General features: G+C 38.7%; 1 protein-coding gene across 1 annotated transcript in view; it reads left to right on the top strand.

The window, feature by feature from the left end:
- The window catches only part of CRB1 (crumbs cell polarity complex component 1), a 109,221-nt gene that overhangs the window by 44,609 nt on the left and 43,712 nt on the right, over positions 1–20,900 (top strand). Inside the window, exons 5-6 of the mRNA XM_064455774.1 lie at positions 415–554; positions 1,779–1,961. Of these exons, the coding sequence (XP_064311844.1) occupies positions 415–554; positions 1,779–1,961 (323 nt within the window). The remainder of the gene's footprint in view (positions 1–414; positions 555–1,778; positions 1,962–20,900) is intronic.

Raw genomic sequence — 20,900 nt, forward strand, 5'->3', positions numbered from 1 at the left:
CTACCAGTCCCAGAAAAACGAATACTAACACACTTACTGCCTCTCCCCTTCTCATTTTGTGAATAATGTCAAGCCTACAAAAATTACATTGGAAATGACAGAAACTTTTTTCCCCACGAAATTAAAAAAAAAAGAAGAAAAAAAGATCAATAACTCGTAGAAGAAATGATCTGTCAAAACCGATTTGAATTCACAAGCAGTTTTTTCCCCCAGACAAAACCACATTTCAGGAAAAAGCTCGGGTTTTGTTCCCAATGGCTGCGGTTTCCCTAGAGTACCAGATGGTGATCTCGAGCCTGGCCTCAACTGTGTAAGCTTCTAGCCAAAGCTACCCAAGAAGCCTGCGTAGGTTTGGGAGCAAAGACTAGATCTCCTGACTTCCAGTTAGAATGAACATTGCTTTCTGTGTTGCAGGTACAGCTGCAACTGTACCGGTACTGGATTTATGGGCATACACTGTGAGACCCTAACTCCCTTATGTTGGTCACAACCATGCTACAATAACGGCACTTGTGAGGACAATGCTGACAATTACACATGCCACTGTTGGCCAGGTAAGGTCTAAGTTCTCCTATAAATACTCTCTTTCCTTGGTAGTAGATATGTCCTCAGTTTTTTCCTCATACAGTAGAAGGTTGAAACTATGTAACCTTAAAAATACTCTATGGGCTTGTGTTTAGACAGGCTTCACTCATCATCATGAGCCCTACGTGTAAGTTGCTGTCTTTCACAGCTAAGGATTTCCCTGCACAGCAGAAGTTGGCAAAACCAAAAGCACCAGTATTATGGAGTAAAGACAGGAAATAAGTCAAAGTTGGGATCTATCTTCCAGTTGCTTAATCCTTCAACCCATGTGATATCAATGAACCATTGCTGCAGCTGACCCTTTTTAACTCCTCAGTAATATGGCCTTTAAATCCATCTAAAAAATTACTTTTCAGTGCAAAATATCATCTGTTTGTAAATATAAATTAAACTGGGTATTACATTGGGAAACTGGTCTCCATATCACCAATGGAAGTTCTTCTGTCTAGCAGTATGGGGTGAAACACATGGGGCTGTGTTCTCCTCTTCCGGCAATGCTTGCATATCTAGCCGTTTGCAAAAAGGCTCCCTCCGTCCCAGTGGGGACACAGACACTGTGCTCTTCCAGACTCTGTGAATCTTTCGGCACACAGGCTAACTACAAGAAAGTCTCTCTAGAAAGTTTAACACCTGTGTCCTTACTGAGGACACAAGAGAACAGCACACTATGAGGAGTAAATGCCACAATGTTGTTGGACTACACAGTTCTTAGTGCATTAGAAATGAAAGTATTAGAGCCTGTAGCATTTTCCAGAAATCAGGGAGTTTTTTGGCACTTCAAACTCCAGATAAAGCACTTTACAAACACCAGATGATTTATACTCCCTGACCTCCTTTGTCATAAGGAGGTGATGCAAAAGCAAAACTTCACACAACCTGAGAGTGTATCTACACCACAACATAGCATCTTGTTATCCATGCAGATCTCCACCTTCCTTTCAAAAAAATACCAGTATCTGTAGAGCACAGCAAAACTCAGCTAGGCAATGCAGAATACCCATAGCAATATCCTGCTGCTGAGCCCGGGCAGAGAGCTGCAAGGAAACGTTCACACCTTCAAGAAGCAGAGGAAATCTTTTAGCACACGACAGAGTCTGAAACCAAGTGCATCTAATATCCACAATAATATTTTCAGGTCTGGAATGAATGGCTAGCACATCAGTTAAACACCTTCTCCTCGTGGCTCTCCACAGGCTATGTGGGCCCCCGCTGTGAGGAGGACATCCGGGAGTGCAGCAGCAGCCCCTGCCTCGCCGGGGGTGAGTGCGTGGAGCGCTCCTGGGCCCGCCACTACGGGAGAGTCCCAGGCCTGCCACCAGCCTTCAGCTACGACAAGGCCGAGGGCTACATCTGTAGCTGTAAGCCGGGCTTTGCCGGTAAGATTCCTTTGGTGAAAGCTTAGGAAAAGATGTACTCCAGTATTCTGTTGTTTAGGCCTGGCCGTAAATAAAACTTTAAAATAAGTTACATGTTTTAAGGGGCCATAGTGCAAAGGGTCCCTCTGGTGGTCACCGTACACACATGTCGGTAGTGATTTGTATGGAATAAAGGGAGTTGCACAAATTGTGGACGTAGCAAGAGAGCAGCGGGCTCCAGGTACAGCCCCTAAGGCAACGCAAGCAGCAGGAGAGAGAGAGATGGTCTCTTCCATAATCTTGGCTGCAAAACTTCATCGTTCATAACTGCATTTGCTTGAATTATGCCATAAACTTCAGTTAATGGTTGTTTTATCATAAGCTTGAAGTTCACTGTGCATAGGTATTCTATTACATGTATGAAATCAATTAATAATAAAAAGGAGGGTATTTTCATAAAACAACCATAAAACAAAACTCTCAAATTTTTGGTGTTTCTGTCCTCATGTAATTTGACATAGCGCTGGGGACTCACAGGAACACTTCTTCATCTAAGTACAAGAAAACATTTTGTATAAATTCATCAGTGTAGTGTGTTGGTGATATTCTACAGCTTAAATGAAAAATAATTTCAAGTTGCGTGCATAGCTGTGTTATTAGGGGAAAAAATCCTATCAAAATTACAGATACCCATAATCCTAAGAAAGAAGTTGTGTTGAGATTTGCATTTAACACAACCTACACTATTTAGTAGAACCACAAACAAGCTGGCTTTGCATTGCACACTTCTGGGTTTACAGTATTTTTCTGTCAACCCCATTCCCTTTTTCCTTCTGAAGGAAAAATATTTAATAGGTAGATTAATTTAACTTGTCTTCAGTTTCTCATTACATTAATATCCTGAAGAGTTTACAAACTTTCCTGTGTCTCCCAGTGGGTCGCATGACTGACATCTCCAACATAGCAGATACAAAAGTACATGGAGAGCACAGCTTTCACTCTGAATTCCCAATATATTTTTTCTTCAAAGTGGCATTAGGACTTGTTTGCTTTTGTTCCATCCCTTCCCCTTAACTGTCCTTCCCTATTCTGTCACTAAGTGTTGCTGTTGTACTTTTGTTTTGCCTAAGAGAGTATAATATGAGGCTCCAATTAAGGCTTGCGATATCCCCCAGGCTGTCCTAAGCACCCTTACCTCTTCATGTGCCACTTCTTTCTCTTTGCATCCTTCCAGTTCTCAAGTTTCTTTTCCTCCTCTCTTGCCCTAATTTAAAAACTCCTGTGCTCTGGCAGACAACCTGGAAGGTGTTTTCTTGTTTAATCATCATCCTTTATCTCCACTTCCATATCAGTTGTCTTCACCTGGCTTGTTTGCCTGATTTGGGTCATGATTCTGCTGGTTTCATCCACATGGAGGACTCTTTTACTCCCTAGGGAGTCAGTGGACCCATGTACTGGCAGATTCTAATCAGTCTGAAAAAAAAAGTGTCAGAATCTGTTTAAATGGATTAATCTTAAATCAATTTTTTTCAGTAGGTAAGCTCCTAAATCACAATGCATTACTCTCCAAAGCATGACTGAAAGAAGTGTTGGACACCCTGAAATTTCTGACTTCATATACAAATTACATTACATTTTTTAAAACCTTATGTAAGTTTAGTCGTTGACATACGTGTTGGATATTATATATAAATTTCTTTAGAAAAAAAACAAAGTAATTATTCTAACCAAACAGTGTGCCTAGGCAGCTGGAGGCAGGAAGAACATAATATTTAACAGGGATGGCTGTAAAAGCTGCATGTGAAATATCATTCAGTAACATGCTGCAAAATAATAGCAAAACAAGGTTAATCTTGCTACTCTTGTCAGCTCCTTCCCTACCTTTGCTTTTCAGCAGGGCCTAAATTTTAATCTCTTTTCTTGCTGGCCTATGTGAGATACAATGCAGTCAAGCAATTTACATATTATTAATATGTAAACCAGCAATATTGCTCTACTTGGCACTTAGCATCCTAGGCTCCCAGGCTTTGCTCCAACAGCCCTTAGGTATAAAGCAGCCAACTTCCCCAGTCCTCCAGTAGCACTGTGCATTTCTCTCCCACCGTTCTCCTTCCCCCGGGTAATCTGGAATTGGAAAGTGCTCAAAAAGAGCCTCAGCCTCCTTGTACGTCAAAAGCGTTGACACAAAAAGCCTATAAGGTGGACTGGAAACGTTACCTTCTGATGGTGATAAATCATGTCTCTAATTATAGCCAAATTCATAATCAATAAACTACATGTTTTAATGGGAATTAAGGAAGATTCAGAATTAGAGTTGATAGCAGTAGTATGATTCAAGGTAGCAGATGAATCCCTGATCAGGATCACTCAGTATATGGGTGCTTATCTAATGTATATGAACTAACAGTCAAGTGGAAAAAAGGTCAGATCCTTTCATCTGGGTGTCAGTACATCTTACTGACAGCCAAAGTCCTACATTTTTGTGGCTGTAGGTCAAGAGTTCTTCCAGTCTTAACACCTGAATAGTTGTATGTGCTTTAGATATAAAACTTCAGATTCCTATTGAAACAGGGCAAAGATTTTCTTTAATAAATTGCATTCAATATTTTATTATACCTCTTTCCTCAGTAAAGCACTTCTGAACATTATAGTCATACTTCACTGTTCAGGGTAATATGAAGAAATAATAATCCACATACCCTGCATTGTGAGGGCCTGATCCAAAAGCCATTGAAGTCTATATAAAGAATTTGAGGACAGTTACAAATTTTGTAACAAGCATAAAATGGCATCTTTGAACTCACTGGATAAGATGGCAAACAAATTACTGTAATTCAACTGAAAAAAAAAAGAGAATATCTACATTTTGGACTACAGTTTTTAGCCCCAAGGGCAGGAAATAATGGAGCCTAAACACATGCCTATGTCAGGGTAGCATATTTCCCCACCCAGCTGGGAGAAAGGAATAAATACTATCTTGTTATAGATGGTGATCACTCAGGCGACTTGAAAAATAGTAAGTAGTCCTACTAAAAGTCTTGGAACAAATCTGCAACCAATATTATTTACACAAATTGATTCTTAAAAATAAAAAATAAAAATCCTAGTGTGGAGACTTTATCCCAGCTAGGAACTCTTTGAGGCCATTGGATATACACCTTATCCCAGATCCAAGATAGAGAATTCCTGTGCAGGTTCTACAAAGGGTTAAAACTTCTCCAGCTCACTTTTAAATCAAAAGGTTCAGGGATACTCAGATTTCAAGAGGTCTCAGTAGTTCTGCAGTAGCAAGCCCTAGATTTTTTATATTATGTTGGTCTGGTGGCCCCCTAGCACAACAGTACTTCTAATAGATTGGGCTTTCTTTTAAAGAGCTTGTGATTTGTTACTGCTAGCTAAAGGCAACAGCTACCCTAGAACTGTGTCCTTTCATACCGTGGATATATTGTATTGCTCTAGCACTGCACATTTTTTAAAAAGACTGTTATTTGAAAGGTTAAACTTTGCACTTTCCTAATGAAAACGTTGGAAAGGAGAAGGGCAGAGCTATGGATTTGGTAGTGACTCATTTCACCAGGTTGTAATAAACTTAACACCATGTCAAAATTAAAGAGCCTCTGAACTTGCAAGGTCTATCAGGTGACACATTCCAGCATTGAACTGAGCCTGAGGAGGGGTGAGTGTGCAAGGCTCCCCATGCCTCGAAAGCAGTGCTGCCCATGGTCCCCAGGTAGGTGGCACAGTGCCACTAGCAAGGATGAAGACCATCCATTTTGCCTCAGCAGAATGAGTGTAAGAGGAGCAGAGCCCACCAACCTATTTGCAGGCAGGGTGCCTGCTGCCTGCTGACACACAGACGAGCACTGGCTGCTGAGGACCTTACCACTTCTGGTGTCTTCTTGTCAGCTATGTGCCAGTTGCGCCAGCAGCACTTCTGCTTGCTTTGGCATCATGAATTCCTAGTGGTTTTTAGCCTTTTCGTTTACATTTGTCTTGTTTTCTGTTTTTCCCTTTTAAGTCTCCTTGGCCCTTTTCCCAGTCTGTTGGACTGCTGCAAGAGAAAATTATATGATCAGACTGGTGTCGTATGCATATTGAATTCCTGGCATATGCATGGGTGAAAGAAACTGTCTCCTGGAGCCAGAAGATGAGACAGATAAATGGCCAGTATGGGAGAGAACTGAACACTCAACTAACTAAAAAAAACCTCAGCCCAGATACTGAATTGTGAACATCATGGGACCAGTGCTTAAAAATGGAATCATTTGGACTTTCACTCTGCACCTAAGCCAGGGTGAAAGAAACACAGAAGCACACAAGGCATCAGGCTTCTGTTTCCCTGCACGTCTTTAATGCTGCTATAGGCAGACCACCCAGCAGATGACAGGGTAGACTATGTCTCAGCCAGCCATACTCCTCTCCCCTGGCCTGTGAAAGTATTATACAGACATAAATACTATTTATGAGTAATGGGTAGGATAGTAGGCACATTATCACTGACTTGGGAACTTTAAAAACATACATTTATTTTTGGTTTATTTTTTAAATCTCCTTAACCATCAGTACAATTATCACAAAGCTGCCATCTTTCTTAGATATAGAGAGATGTGTCTTACAAAAATGAAATCAAGCAGATGAACACCAGAGTTCTCATCTTGTCCCCAGACTCCATATTTTATTTTTTCCTTTATTTCTTCATCTGTCCTTCAGCTGTTCACACCACAGTAGTCAATAATTCCTCCATTACACCAGCTTAACTCACTTTATTTCATGGCCCATCATCACAATTTAAAAGGTTATTTTTTTCTAGAATCTGAGACCTTAGAAGAAGAGAAGACTGTTCAAAGAAAGAATGAGGATTAAAAAGGAGGACATACAGAGACAAAAGACAGTTTTTAAATTAAGAAGGTGTCTCATCTTTTCAGTGGGACTCAGGCTTCTCCTGCAGGCAAGTCAAGAACTGAAGTTCAAAATTAACAGGTCTGGAGGTACTGTTAGCTAATTATTATTCCCATACAAGCAAAGGTTCAAGAAGGAAAATGCTGCTACTATCAAGCATCCATTCAAAGTTAGCTGGTTTAAGTTGAAATTCCAAACACAAGTACAATACATGTGAAACGCTGAAAAACAGAATCAGGGCTTGATGTATTTATAGGCCTTTTACCACTCTGGAACTGCAGATGGGCTGTAACGGGGCTGCAAACATATATCTTTTCCACCTAAACGCAATTCACAATCAGTACAGGATCCCTTTTACACTGTTAGACTGCTGTGAAAGGTTCCTTACAAAATCAACTTTGTGGTGCTGGGCAGCTGTGCAGCAAAATAATGAAAAGGCATAGCTATTTTCTGAGCATGGGAAAGAAGTTACTGCTTTCCTAGAGATATTGCTACAGTGCTGCCCTGTCTCCATTCCAGACACTGTGATCTCCATATATTCCTGTGTTCAAAAGCACGGGGGAAAGGAGGAGGAGGAGGACCTTCACTCACTGCTCCCAGCCAGTCTCTAGCAGCTTCAGCATTACAAGACCAGTGTAAGCAAGGGCTGTACTACCACAGGATGCCCTCAGGGACTCACAGGCACTTGCTGCTTGTAAAAACCCTACACAAAAATGACAATTAGCACTTTAAAGTACTTTTTCCATCTCTACTGAATCCTCTGATCTTGAAAGAACATTTGGACAGACTTTTAATGATTCTATCCTCTAATACTATTTAATGTTTCTTCAATCAGTAGCATCCTGGTAAGGAGTTGTTCACATTGTCATCAGAATTGGTTCCTTCTCAGTTTTCCCTGCCTCCTCCACTTTTGTCACAGAGTTCTTGCTTCTCCTCTTTTTTCTTAATTTTTGGATCTGGTCAGGATATTCTCTTTGAATGACAGACCATGTCCTTTAGCCCTGGCCTGTGGACTGCTCCAGGGAAAGAGGCAGACAGCTTTACAAATAAATGGTTTCAGACTCCAAGAATGCGGCATGCCCGCTCATTTCTTGCTTGTCTTTTTATTCACTATTGATCAACTGCTTTCTTTGCAGTAAGCACTAATCACTTCTCGCATGCTTAGCTCCCAGACCAAACTCATTGTTAGGTTAGTCTAATTAGTCTTTCTCTGGATAGTCCCCCAGAAGGAAAGCTGAGGTTGAAATCATGATTTGCACCCTCAGTACCGTAATGGCCATATGAAGGAAGCATACCTCAGAACATTGATGGCAGCACTGAAATTAGGCTATATCTGACGGAATTTATGAATTTGCCATTCCTTTATCAGTTTCTGTTACAAAACTCATGGGACATTTCTATTTAATTTCTACTGCAGGTATTGCTCCTCTTCAAAAACTGTAAGAAATACCATCTAGTGCAAGAAAGTATAATTTTTAAATTCTTCAGCGATATAGGTCACCACAGCAGCTAAGACTGACTTGTGTTATTCATGACAGCTCTTTCCTTAACAGCATATATCTTGAGATACTTTGTGAAAGCCTGATAGTATTTTTTTTCAAAAATTAATCTTCTTATGGCTCAGCTGTCCCTTGCATGGCAGCGGACCGCAAAAGTGATTGTTTAAATGCACTGACTCTAGTTGTAATGATTACCTAGTGTTTATCACTCATTAAAGAATTCCAATGTAGTGGGAGACACTTCAGAAAACAGCAGCATGTATCTCTAAGTGATATTGATACCATCTGGTAATCTTTCTGTACTTACCATAATATTCTGCAGCTTGGGTTTTGCCCCACTAAAATCTAAACATTTCATTAATACAAGTAAATTCAGTCATATATCATTACTATAACATATATTACATATATTTATTACATATATTACATATATCATTATCCCCACCTCAGAAAAATAGAAAAAAACCCACTAAGGTCCAACATGATCATAAGGCATGACATTACCTTATGAACAGTGGAGTCTCACAATAACCCATGGAGGATGCATTTGTACATCATTATCAGATCCAGTTACCATATTTAATGTGCTCCAAGAAAAGGCTGAAATCGTTTCAGATCCTAGGTACAAAATCTGAACCTAGCATGGGTGCTAACTACGCAGAGGACCCGTTTTAATGAAACAAATTTCCACTTGATCCTATTATTCCTATTGTACAAGGGAACCTTTTGACAGAAGAGTATTTTTACTGGCAATGACAATCTATGTTAAAGTTTTGTAAAAGCTGAACCATGATAATTAAGAAAAGAGCCCATAACTTTCCATGACAACACTTTAAAGAATTAGCCCTCAGACTTGACAATTTGTTTGCAACTCTGAGAATGGTATTTAGGGCCCTGATATACCTGTGTATATTTTTTCATGAGAAATATGTATTACATGAGAAATATCTCTCCTCTTCTTGTTACAAGTTGCACTGGAAATGCAAAGAGATAACAGCCATCACTTCTGCATTATTCAGCACCAAAAGAATGCACAACTGTCAAGATGTTTTGGGTTTGTTTTTTTTTGAATTAGAAATATATGAAATTAAAACACTAGGAAGCATCTACCGTTATTATTTCCAGAATGTATATAGAGTTTTATGCTTTAAAATTTCACAATGGACCCATCATTACTATGATCTATTTTCTCTAGTTAGACTGATATATTAAGTTGTATAATGTAGTACGACATGATTGACAGAGCCTGCAAGCAGTGGATATTTTGAATCTGGTACATCTCTCTGTGTTAACAAGTGTTGCACATAAACATCTTTTAGCATGAAAAGCTTTATTCCTTGAAGGGAAGGAGGAGGGGTTGAATGGCTTTTCATCCATAAGCTCCCAGATCTTGCAACACACAGACAGGTAACGTACTTAAGATTTAAGGAATCTCTAAGTCCAGTACCTGAGAGAAAGTGCTTTAGAAAAATATTTAAACAAAAAAATTTACAATTTTATATTGTTTGGGAGGAGGAATCATGCTTTTCAAGCACCTATTATTTTCCTGACACCCATTCCTGGCGGGTCATTCCATCATATGATTGACTATTTGTTAAAACTAATCTAAATATGCAGTAAGAATTTCACTTTTGGGGTTTTCTTCAGGATCTGCCTACTTACCATTTTGATTTCTTTCTTAATACTGTGAGTAAACCTTTCCTAGCCTTATTAATTGGCATACCTCAGCTATTTATAGTCTCCTAAAATCCAGTTTTGCCACCTCTTGGCTGAGCTTATGAACCCGCTCAGTTCCATCTTTCCCTATTGAACAACCTCTGTGGCCTTTTCATTTCTTGCTTGCTGTGCCCCAGCCCAGCAACATGATATGCAGCCTGGAACCGAACATAGGAGTCACTTTGCCCTGCTCTTCCTGTTGTTGAAAAAAACAGTATCATTTCCCTAATATAAACAGAAACTGCTATCTCCTGTATACATCCTAAAGCTAGTTCTATCTGTCTAGCACACCCTGGCATTACAGTTGTTCCTATATATTCCCTACAGAGGGATATTTCTTGCATATGCACATACATCGAATGGCAAAGACAACCACTAATGAAAACAGAGTTTAAAGTGTGGTCTAAGTGATAACCGTGCACAAACCTTGGTGAAACCAAAGGTATTGTACATACTAAATTGACAGCAGCACTTTGCTCATCTTCTTAAGAATTTGATTGTCCACCTCAGGAGCTACTTTACAGTATTTGCTTTTTAGCATTGTATTGTATAAGCCTACATCGTTCTGGTTGAATTACAGTCAAATTGCAAGATCAAGCAGATACACAACTTTCCCCCAAACAGAAATTAACTTTCTTTAAATCTACACATTGTACAGTTATCACTAACCTGGAGAAACTGCTTAACAAGCAGATGGTAAAGAAAAGACACGTGCTACGGGACTAATATATTTTACTTCCTCAATACAGCCTAATTTATGGAATATTTAAGGTTAAATGTCAAGTGATAAACAAAATGACCCAATTTAATAGTTCAGTGTTTTACTCAACAGATGATTTTGAAAACAGCCTTAATAATCTCACCATTGTGAATGCCATTAAAATGCAGTTTATTGGAAAAAGGGTAAATTATACAACCAAACATTTAAAAGGCATTACTTCTCTTTTCCCCCCATAAGGGAGGAACTCAGGAATGGCATCAGAGAAGCTAGAGGAGTTCAGTCAGTAATAGCATATGGGCAGGTAGTTCTGAACCATATGCATATATGCAGAGATGTGTTCACACACACACAGATGTGCTAATACACATATATATACGTGAACACATACATAATAGCTGCTTCAGAGTACTTTATTGCTCTACTTATAGAAAGCCTTTCTTTGATCACTAATTAAAAAGGTCCGCAACTTTCATCTTTTCTATTTTGAAGTGCAACGTTTTCTGGCTGGATTGTTTTGTGGTAAGAATGAAAGATTTGTCTTTGTTCCTTTCTGCAAGATTTGCAGCATGTCATGGGTATGCTTGTTAATAAGCAGAGTTTATGTTGGTCTTCATTACTAATTAATTATTTTAATTGTGTGGCTTCTGACAGTGGGAAATGTGTAATGTTTGCATGCCAAACCTGTATATATTTGTTATGCAAGGAATATTGACCTATATTCAGATAAAAATTCAAGATGCATGAGTAAATTTATTTAAGATTAAAGTATGCAGGCTGCTGTTATCTTGCTATGGCATCAAGTATAAATGGTATAATTCCATCATTACTTGGTTCTTGTAGAGGTTACGGTTTTTATATAGCTTAGCTACTCTGTTTTCCCGCTCACAGATTTTTATGTGCCTTTGAAATACCATTTCTCACATATAAACATCCCCAAATAACCCACAGCAGTGGGATGGCATTCTTGTTCACCCTTGGTAAAGGGCTTTATTTGGTAACTGCTGTTTGTATTACACCCACCCCCACCCCCCCAAAAAAATAGTATAAGCTGCCCTAATATATGAAAATATGCAATTTATTTGAACTAGGATTTTAGTAGCAGCAGAACTCTGAAAGAACTAAGAGTTCTTTGAGAACAAAGTGCTCTATATTTCTTCAGTACCTATTAGCCGGTAGAGGGAGCATGAAATACTAGGTACGTGTAGCATCTGCTACACATTAGCAAAATCTAGTTTTAGCTGATATTTCAACGCAGTCATTTGAGCCTGACCTGGACGATGCTGTTTCTCAAAGACTTTGTGATGAATACTGTTTGCTAGTCCAAATTCTTAACATCAGTTTTTAGCTCTTGCGCTACACAGTTTGATTAGCAGAATCTTCCCCATGGTGTTCAGGGATATTGATCTTTGGCCAGTCATGCAAAGTCCACTCAGAGCTGTAAGAGCTATGGAGAAAACAAGCACTACAGTTTTAAGTACAAAAGAGTAATTTGTTGACCCAGATCAGGGCTATTCCTAGTTAAAATCTGTTAGCGCCTTGGAGGCTTGGCTTTCACACCAGGAAAAAACCATCATTTTCCATCCCAAAGTATTGGGTTTTGCTGATGATGCCAGTGGTCCTGCTGATGGATCTGTTGGGGTGAAAGGAGGCAGAGGAGTTCCTGTCCTGCTAAAGGCTAAGCACCCACAATGCTTTGCATGCTTGCTTGACAAAAAATATGTGTTTGACCTAAGTAATGTGCAAAATATTAATGTTTTCCTCTTGATCCTTAAAATGCCAGCAAAGGGCTATTCCAGACCCTTACATAAGGTTCCCATAATGCCAGTGGCATAAATGACATCAGTTTTTAAAGCATAAAAGGCACCTCATCTAGGCTTAGAAACATCAGTAGTAATTACAAACTTTGTTTTCAAGTATAATCAATTCTTTATTTATGGTGTGAAATGTTTTTTACCCTTTTGAACTTTCACTATTCTAAGCCAAGCAATATTGTTGGCATGTTCCTTTAAAAATAATTGCTTTTGGACTGAAAAATTGAATGTCAAGTTCCAACTTGATGTAAATTAAATGGGTTACATTAATAATCTGGCCTGTGGTAGAAGTGAGTGTTTCGATTCTGGGTTTGACTTTAGGACATGACCTCTTGATCACACAGGTCAGCACAGATGGGAAATATTGAAGAGGTACCCTAGGTTGACGTGGGGAAGAAAGTGTCTTGTACTGATGTGTCACAAACTGTCTGATCCATTAAACAGAAGCAATGACAGACTCCACAGAGAATAAAGCTTAGTTGTCATAGGTCATTATGCTCTTAAAAAAAAAAAAAAAAAAAAGAGTTGGAATGAAAATCACAGTGATGGAAATCCTCAGGGCTGTCATGTACACATAATCATCTAAACCTTCCTGAATTAACGCTGCCAAGTCTATATACAGGGGGAATGGAGTAAAGAATCCAAATATTCTTAATGTTTACAGTACAAGTATGCATCAGATTTCCCACCTGTACCTGTTATAAAGGATTATTTAACAACACACAGCATTTTAAATTTAAAAGCAGAATTTCTGTACAGCTGAGCCTCACACTTATGTGATGAGGTCTTAAGAAGAAATGCATGCATAAGAGCAATCATATTTGCAAGGTCAGGCAATACATAGTTTTTCAAGGGGAGGGAACAGGTGAATTGGGAAGAAATTTAAATGCTTTTTTTCATTGAAGTGCTATCTTCTACTTCTAAAATTTACTTTCATTTCAACTTCTGTGCAACCACAGCTCTCTCAGCCCCTCCTCATGACAGATTTTCCAATCCCTTAATCATATGCGTGCCCTTTACTGGGCCTGATCCAGTACATCCATTTCTTTCTTGTACCCAGGGAGGCCAGACCTGCACTTGATGTGGTTGCAGTAGTGCTGAGTAGAGGTGAAGATTCACCTCCCTTGACCTCCTGGCTACATGCTTCCTAATACAGCCCAGAAGGCTGTTGGCACTCTGCTGCAGGGGCACACTGATGGCTCATCTCCAACTTGTTCACCAGCATGGCAAAGCTGCTTTCCAGTCAGTCGGCCCCCAGCATGCACTGGTGGATGGGGTTATTTGTCCCCAGGTCCAGGGCTTTGCAAATCCCTTTGCAGAACTTCATGAGATTCCTGAAAATTGCCCATTTCTCCAGCCTGTTTAGGTCCCTCTGAATGGCAGCACATCTCTCTGGTGTATAAACAACTCTTCCTAATTTTGCATACACATATGTATACATATATACAATTCCAATTTTAATCCACCATCCAAAAAAAACCCCTGATCACTTTAATGCTTTTGTTCAGTTGGACTCAGGAGTTTTATACTTTGCTAGCAATTAATTATCGCTGATGAGTCCCAGGTCTAAGGTCTGCTCAAGGACATAAAAAGTGTGTTTGTATACTGAGTAATAAAAATAAGCTGGTAAAATGAGCACCAAAATTAATTTTCTGTGATATACTACATAAAAGCTCTTATGTGAATTATTCCCTGTAGCATCTAGCTCTTAATTATTCAGTGTTTGCTCTTAGGAGGAACAAGTGATAAAGCCTAGAATTTTTATGGCTGCTCATTTGTACTGAAATAAACTCTGAGGTGACTATTTTGAGGCACAACCTGCTTCTGTTTAGGTACCCTGACTGATTTATTTTTTCAGGTTCAAGGAGAATTTCAAAGAAGTTAAACTAGCCTTTTACTGATCACCTGGGTGCTGATCCTTTTAAAAAAGTATTTGAATTAACTTAGAAAAGGACTTCTGCGGGTTGTGTAGGGAAACATGGATTAAGGAAAGCATGCTCCTTCCCTGGCTGACAATGAACTTTACACTTTCAGAAAGCAGTCTCAGACAGAAGAAAAAAAGGCTGATATAGACAGCTAATTTGGTGGTTCTGATTCAGATTGCTCTCCCACTGCTGTAATTCTTTGATTCTGGCTGTGTTAACAATGTGACACTATTACAGAGAATCATAATGATCAATACAGTTGTGGCTGTAAGTCACTGTCCTATGGGCACTATTTTTTCTTAAGAAAGAGGGTTCAGAATCTGTTATTAGTCCTTTTTGTGAGGCCAGAACATCACATTCAATCACTACATATACTAACAAATAAAGAAAACTACTTAAATGCTGTACTGCGAATATGTCTGCACAGCTACAGTTAACTCTAGCAATTAAAGACACACAAAAACTGGCCTTATTCTAGGTAAATCACATACGCATAGTATGACCCAGGAAATCCCTCAATAAGACAGCCAGAAGTCCATGGCAAGCACATACAATCCCAGCTGAAGTCCATGCTATCCCATTGCCTTTGGGATTGTTTTGCGACCTAGAGAAAGTGAAACTAGTTTTGGTCTCATGCTTCCCAGCTTCAAGATCTGTTAAGCATATGAAACCTTGGATAAATGAAGCCATCGTGTAGAGGAGTTTTCACAGTGAAAAAGAACTAACATTGGAAGGAACAAAAGAAATGAACAGCACTGCTGAAGTCAGAAGAGGTATGGTCTTCTGCCATTCCCATTGATACAGATTTTGGTGGAAAGATCACAGTCCAAAGTCTTCTGCATCTACATCTGCTCTATAGCAAGTCACAGCTATTCACACAGGAAAGAAAACATACATCAGGTAGAGTAATTGCCTTACGAAAAACTGTAGAAATGGATAGCTCAGGGTAAAATACTTGTTTTTCTGTATTTAAAGTGATAATAAATTATGTACAAATATATACTGAAGGAATAGAGAAGTGTAATTATACACAGCATAAATACAGATCATATTCATGCGATTTATACAGCTATGCTATGCACAGCTCAAAATACACACAGCATAAATATGTTATATATGTTCACACATTCATATTTCATATTTTTCTATTCTCAGGCCTCCATTCTCAGTTAAGCTCTATAGTCCCTATTAAAACTATGATTTTCTAGCCTACTGGCTTCTTCAGTTTTATTTCAATATAGACTGACAATGAAGTTATGTAAATCCAGTCACTTTTGCATGCTGCGGAGATTCACATTGGTTTTAACAAAATGAGAAACTCTTGCAAATGACTGAATATTTTCAAAGCACTGTTTCCAGGGCAGGAGCCACTTCACACTAGACAGCACAGTGGCTGCTTGCCCACCTCAGTTAAAACAAACAGGAAGCAGCCAACAAGAGGCAAGGTAGAAAATCCCTTTTAGGGGAGACGAGACACAGCATACATTTCTCAGTGGATGTGTTCGTCAACAGGAAGCACTCTTTTAAAGCCCTTAAGTGTTTGTAGGATTGAAAATTAATTTGTTTTCCAATTCCAAAGTGAGTCATATGCTCCAAACAGATTTTCAAGTCAATGAAACGTGACCTTGTATGATCTAATTAAACAACTGAAAGGTATTGGTTGTTTTAAGATCCCTCTGGATATACTTCAGTTCAAATGCACACACATCGTCTGTATGTACAAGCTCATAAATCTACAAAAAATGCAAATCAGATCATTAATGCTTTGACTTTGACAGTCTTACCATAGTTTTCTAAAAGGTAAAACACGAAAAATTCCTGAATTATAGATATTCTTTCTACAACTTAAAGAACCCACAAAAAACATACTGGAAGCAGAACACCAGATATCTTTCTTTGGCTTCCAAATAGCTGGTCTATAATCAGGTATAAACTAAGCAAATTCTCTGAAACCCACTATTCCAATTTCTTCTCTGGATGATGTCCTGACCCTCTGAGTGGAGCATTGGACCAGATAACCTTTGAAGGTCTCTTTCCATCTAAATTTTTCTACAATTTTAATCTTTTTGTGAATTGACTTCTCTGCGCCATCACACGTGGCTATCTTTATAACAAAAAATCTCTGACTGTTTTTTCCTAATTTTTTTTTCTATCTTTTTGGTTTGGTATCACTCCTGTGGTCTCCTTTCTCCACTCTCAATTTTAGCTCAGACCTCTGTGTAGACCTTAGCTCTGATCTGCAGTCTTTCTAAGCATCCCTCAGATTTCCTAGATAGGTTAATGGTCATACACACTCACTCCTCTTACTACCCATAAATACCTCTGTGTCCAACAAGAACGCTGTCTCAAATGCCACCACAAGTATCTTTGGGGGCACCCTTGATTCCTGTATTTTATTTTCCTTTATACCGAGTTCTCATTCACATTTTTTTCTACTTTTTCATCTGTTTAATTTCCAAAACCTTACCTGCTGTTTTCTCTTCTTTCTTAATGGTATCCTTCATAAATCACCTTTCTCCACTTTGACCTGTCACACCCTGTAATTGTGCTCTCCCTCCTCTCATTGACCCTCCTAGCTCATATCAACAATGTGGCATAGTGACATACTCCTTAGTGCAGCCAGAAAACCCAGTCAAGGAGGATGCTGCCTGGGAAAACCGGGCTGCTACCGGCTGACTTACTTCCTTACCTCCATCAGTCAAATGCAACAGCAGCTGCCTCTTTTACCTATATATAAAGCTGACTCCAGAAGTAGGGAAATGAAAGGAAAATGAGTGCCATGCAGGGACATATTTCTTCACCAAGTTTTTCTTTACTCCAGATTCAGACCTTAATCCTACAATTGAATCCACATGGCTGGCTGTGTTAATCGAAATATGGGATGAAGGTGTAGGCTACAAGCAACAGTTTTGCCATGCTGCCCTTCTAGGACATGGCCCCTTGCCATTCACAGGCTATATGTGCCTGACCTCTGGCTGCGCCGCTCACACAACTTTGCCTAAGGAGCACTCACAGTCCGCAGAGCAGGCTCATGAAAAAGGCTGGCTGATCTACCCGGAAGCTGAAGCCAATGCTTAACTCAGTCGGCTGTTTCCAATATTTATAAAATAAAATAAACACACCAGATCTCACTAAACAACTAATCACCTACAGCATGTACATGATTTTCTTTTTTTTTTTTCCAAATGAAAACTATTTTAGGTGTGACAAAACATGTGAAACAAGTGGAAAAACATTTCCAAGTACTTCTGCTCTCAGAAAATGTTTAATGATTGAAGAGATTAAGGGATTGGGGGTTTTTACTACTTTAAAAAAATCCATTTTTACTGAAAATTCAAACTAGTCTATGAAGCTTCAGGCCAGCAACATTTAAAAAGATTGAGTTACTGCATGCCATTCTGAATGTAGCACATTATGAATTCCATATCCCTCAGCTAGAGTGACATATTTAATGATTAAGCCAAGTCACTCAACTCTGTTTCTATTTTAATTTTTTTTCCTAGCTAGTATTAACTTTATACATACATTGCAAATGGCAAGAGGAAAAATAGCAGAATAGTGAATTTGTCTACAATAAAGGAATAACTAGCAAGGTCTTACGACCTTACAAAATTAGAGTTCTGTGTGAAAGGTATCATGTGCAAATTAGCCCAATGTTAGCAAATGCTTATTATCCTACTATTTTAAAGTATCCAATTTTCCATGTGTTCCAGCTCTGCCCTGTAGTCTGTCCTTCATTTTACATGAGCTTTTCCTCCTAAGACAGCAACAAAAATTGCCATACTAGATCAGATCACTGGTCACATTCAGTTCAATATACAATATAAGCCAGTTCTTTACTAAAGAAAAATAGGAGAAAAAAAATCCACTTAAATACCCCTCACTTGCTTTACACTGATGTACATAAGAGTAAAACCTCCTTCCTGACCTCCATGACAACTGATTTATGCCCAGAAGCATGAGTTTTAATTACAATGACATAGAGATGGTCCATTTATTTCCTTGCGCTTACTCATGAACGTGCATTTCCTCCTTCCAGCAAAGAGTAATTATCTCTTTGCAATTATCAGCACAGATGTGGCAAAGTTAGAATTTTCATGATTGTCTGCTAAGACCTGGAGCCCTGAAGAATATGTGCTCTGCCAGATCTTTCCGCTGGCCTCAGGATTAACGAGTCCCTTGAAAAAAGTTATTTCTGCCTGAGGTAGGATTTTGTAACAGACATTTCTAAAACTGTAAAATATAGGTGGAGGAAGCATTATTGCAAACTCTTTGCCTACATCTTCCTTAAACATATTCTAAAGGGTCTGCTGCAATCTGAATTTCTCCAAGGTTTACTCCTACTTGTATTTTATACCTATACGTGTATAGATACATATATGTGCATGTATAGTTTGACACATCCACAGCTGAGTTGCTGGGAATTATTCTACCGAAACAAGTTATAGAAACATGGAAAAATAGAATTGGAAAGGTCAGATGTGCAGGTATGATTTGGGCTATGTGTCTAAGATGGGATGAACTGACTTGTGTCACACTGCTCTTTTGTCTCTAACCTATTTTTCAGGATCCAGAATAGACCTCGTGGTTCCCAGTGGATGTCTTATGCCAAGGCTTTGTTGCCTTATTATCATTAAAAATATTTTCCTAAAGTGTGACTTGGAACTTCCTTGGTGCAGGTCAAACTCATGACTTAGTCGCTTGTTTGCTATGGTCTCAGAGAACTGTGCTCTCTTTTTTGTACTGAAAGACTGTTCCAGTGTCCCATTGCCTCTGCTTGTCTTTCGACTGAACAGTCCTACTTTTTTTAGTCTCTCCTCACAAGCCATATTTTCTAGACCTGTGATTATTCTCATTGGTCTCCTCTGAATTCTTCTGAATTGATCCAAATCTTCCTTGCAGAGCAGAACTAAAAGCAGACTCAGTATTCCCACTAAGGTGTGACCAAAGCTTTGTAAACTGGAACTATTGTTCCACCTGATTGCTGGTTATTCTGGCTTGAGACTACGGAAACTGAATAAGTCCTTCCAGAATTGCATCCGAAATTTTTCAGACCATTTCCCCAATTTCTTTTGTTCGCCTATAAAGGTAATCCTATCTTTTAAACAATCAAAAGTTTCACTTAACCCTGCTTTATCGGACAACTTAATAAGGAAACTTTCTATACCATCAGCCACATCTTTTATGGAAACACTGACCAGAGCAAACCCAGGACAGTCCCAAACCATGCTCAATAGACCCTCCCAGTTTGACAGAAAACCTCTATCAAGTACATTCTGGGCAGGATTACACAATTGTTATACTCAGTTTATGGTGGTTTCACATAAATTTTTCTCCTTGATTTGTATATGAAAATGTTATTAAAGACAATATCAAACCCTTACTGTAATTAGAGTAACTACCACCTTCTGTAACCCACTTGTTCTTGACAGGTTTGTTCAAAACACCCACTAGCGGTTCTGACATGGCTTCAGGCAGTTTGCTAGATATCCTGGTATGAAATTCCTGTCTCAGAGTGTCATCGACTCCATGTTTTCACTGAACTGTAATAGTGTATGCCTATCCCGACTTGTTGACAGTTTGTATGTTCATAATCTTACCCCAGAACGTTTATCAGGTCATATGCAAAAGGACTGACAATTACCAAGAACCTCCAATTTTTCTTGTTATTTTCAAAATAAAAACTCATATTAGACTTCAAGCTGTAGCACAAGACATCTGATAAGCATTAGTAATAAAGTACATACATACTAACTTGTCAACATGAACTTTATTTTGTTTAAAGCTTCCTTGCTTACCTTTCAAAGAGTCTGGATGACATTCTTACCCCATGGTGTTTGAATTAATTATAGGAAAAAATCACTGAATGCCTGTACCAGAGGCTGGAAGGAGAAGCAGTTTTCTGAGCATTGCCATAAAAGCAATTGTGAACTGTAGATTAAACAAATCCACAGTTTGCCATGTGCTGGCTGGCTGGTATAAATACCAACCTGGGGAAAGACTCTCTTGCTTTTTAATTATTTCACTAATTACACAAAAAGATATTGCTCTAGCAATATTTTAAGCAATTCATCATGTAAATAAAGTACAATGAAAAGAAAAAAAAAGTATGCTGCCTAAATTATCACAGAAATAAGTGGTTCAATTTCTGAACTCTATTTTCCTCTCATTAGATTAGGTCCAAATCAAAATGCCTTGTTCAAGAGCTGAAGAAAGAAAAGATTTTAGTAAATTATTTTTTTTCCTGTCTTTAGATCATTCAATAATCTACAGACATGAATTTCCAGTAAGTAGCACAATGAAAGCCAATGGAACAAAAATACTTTATAAAATAAAGAAATGAGATGCAGTTTTAGGTCTTTTCTATCTGTTTATTGGGATGTGCAGTT

The sequence above is a fragment of the Phalacrocorax carbo genome, chromosome 6 (genome assembly GCF_963921805.1).
Source record: "Phalacrocorax carbo chromosome 6, bPhaCar2.1, whole genome shotgun sequence".
NCBI lineage: Eukaryota > Metazoa > Chordata > Aves > Suliformes > Phalacrocoracidae > Phalacrocorax > Phalacrocorax carbo.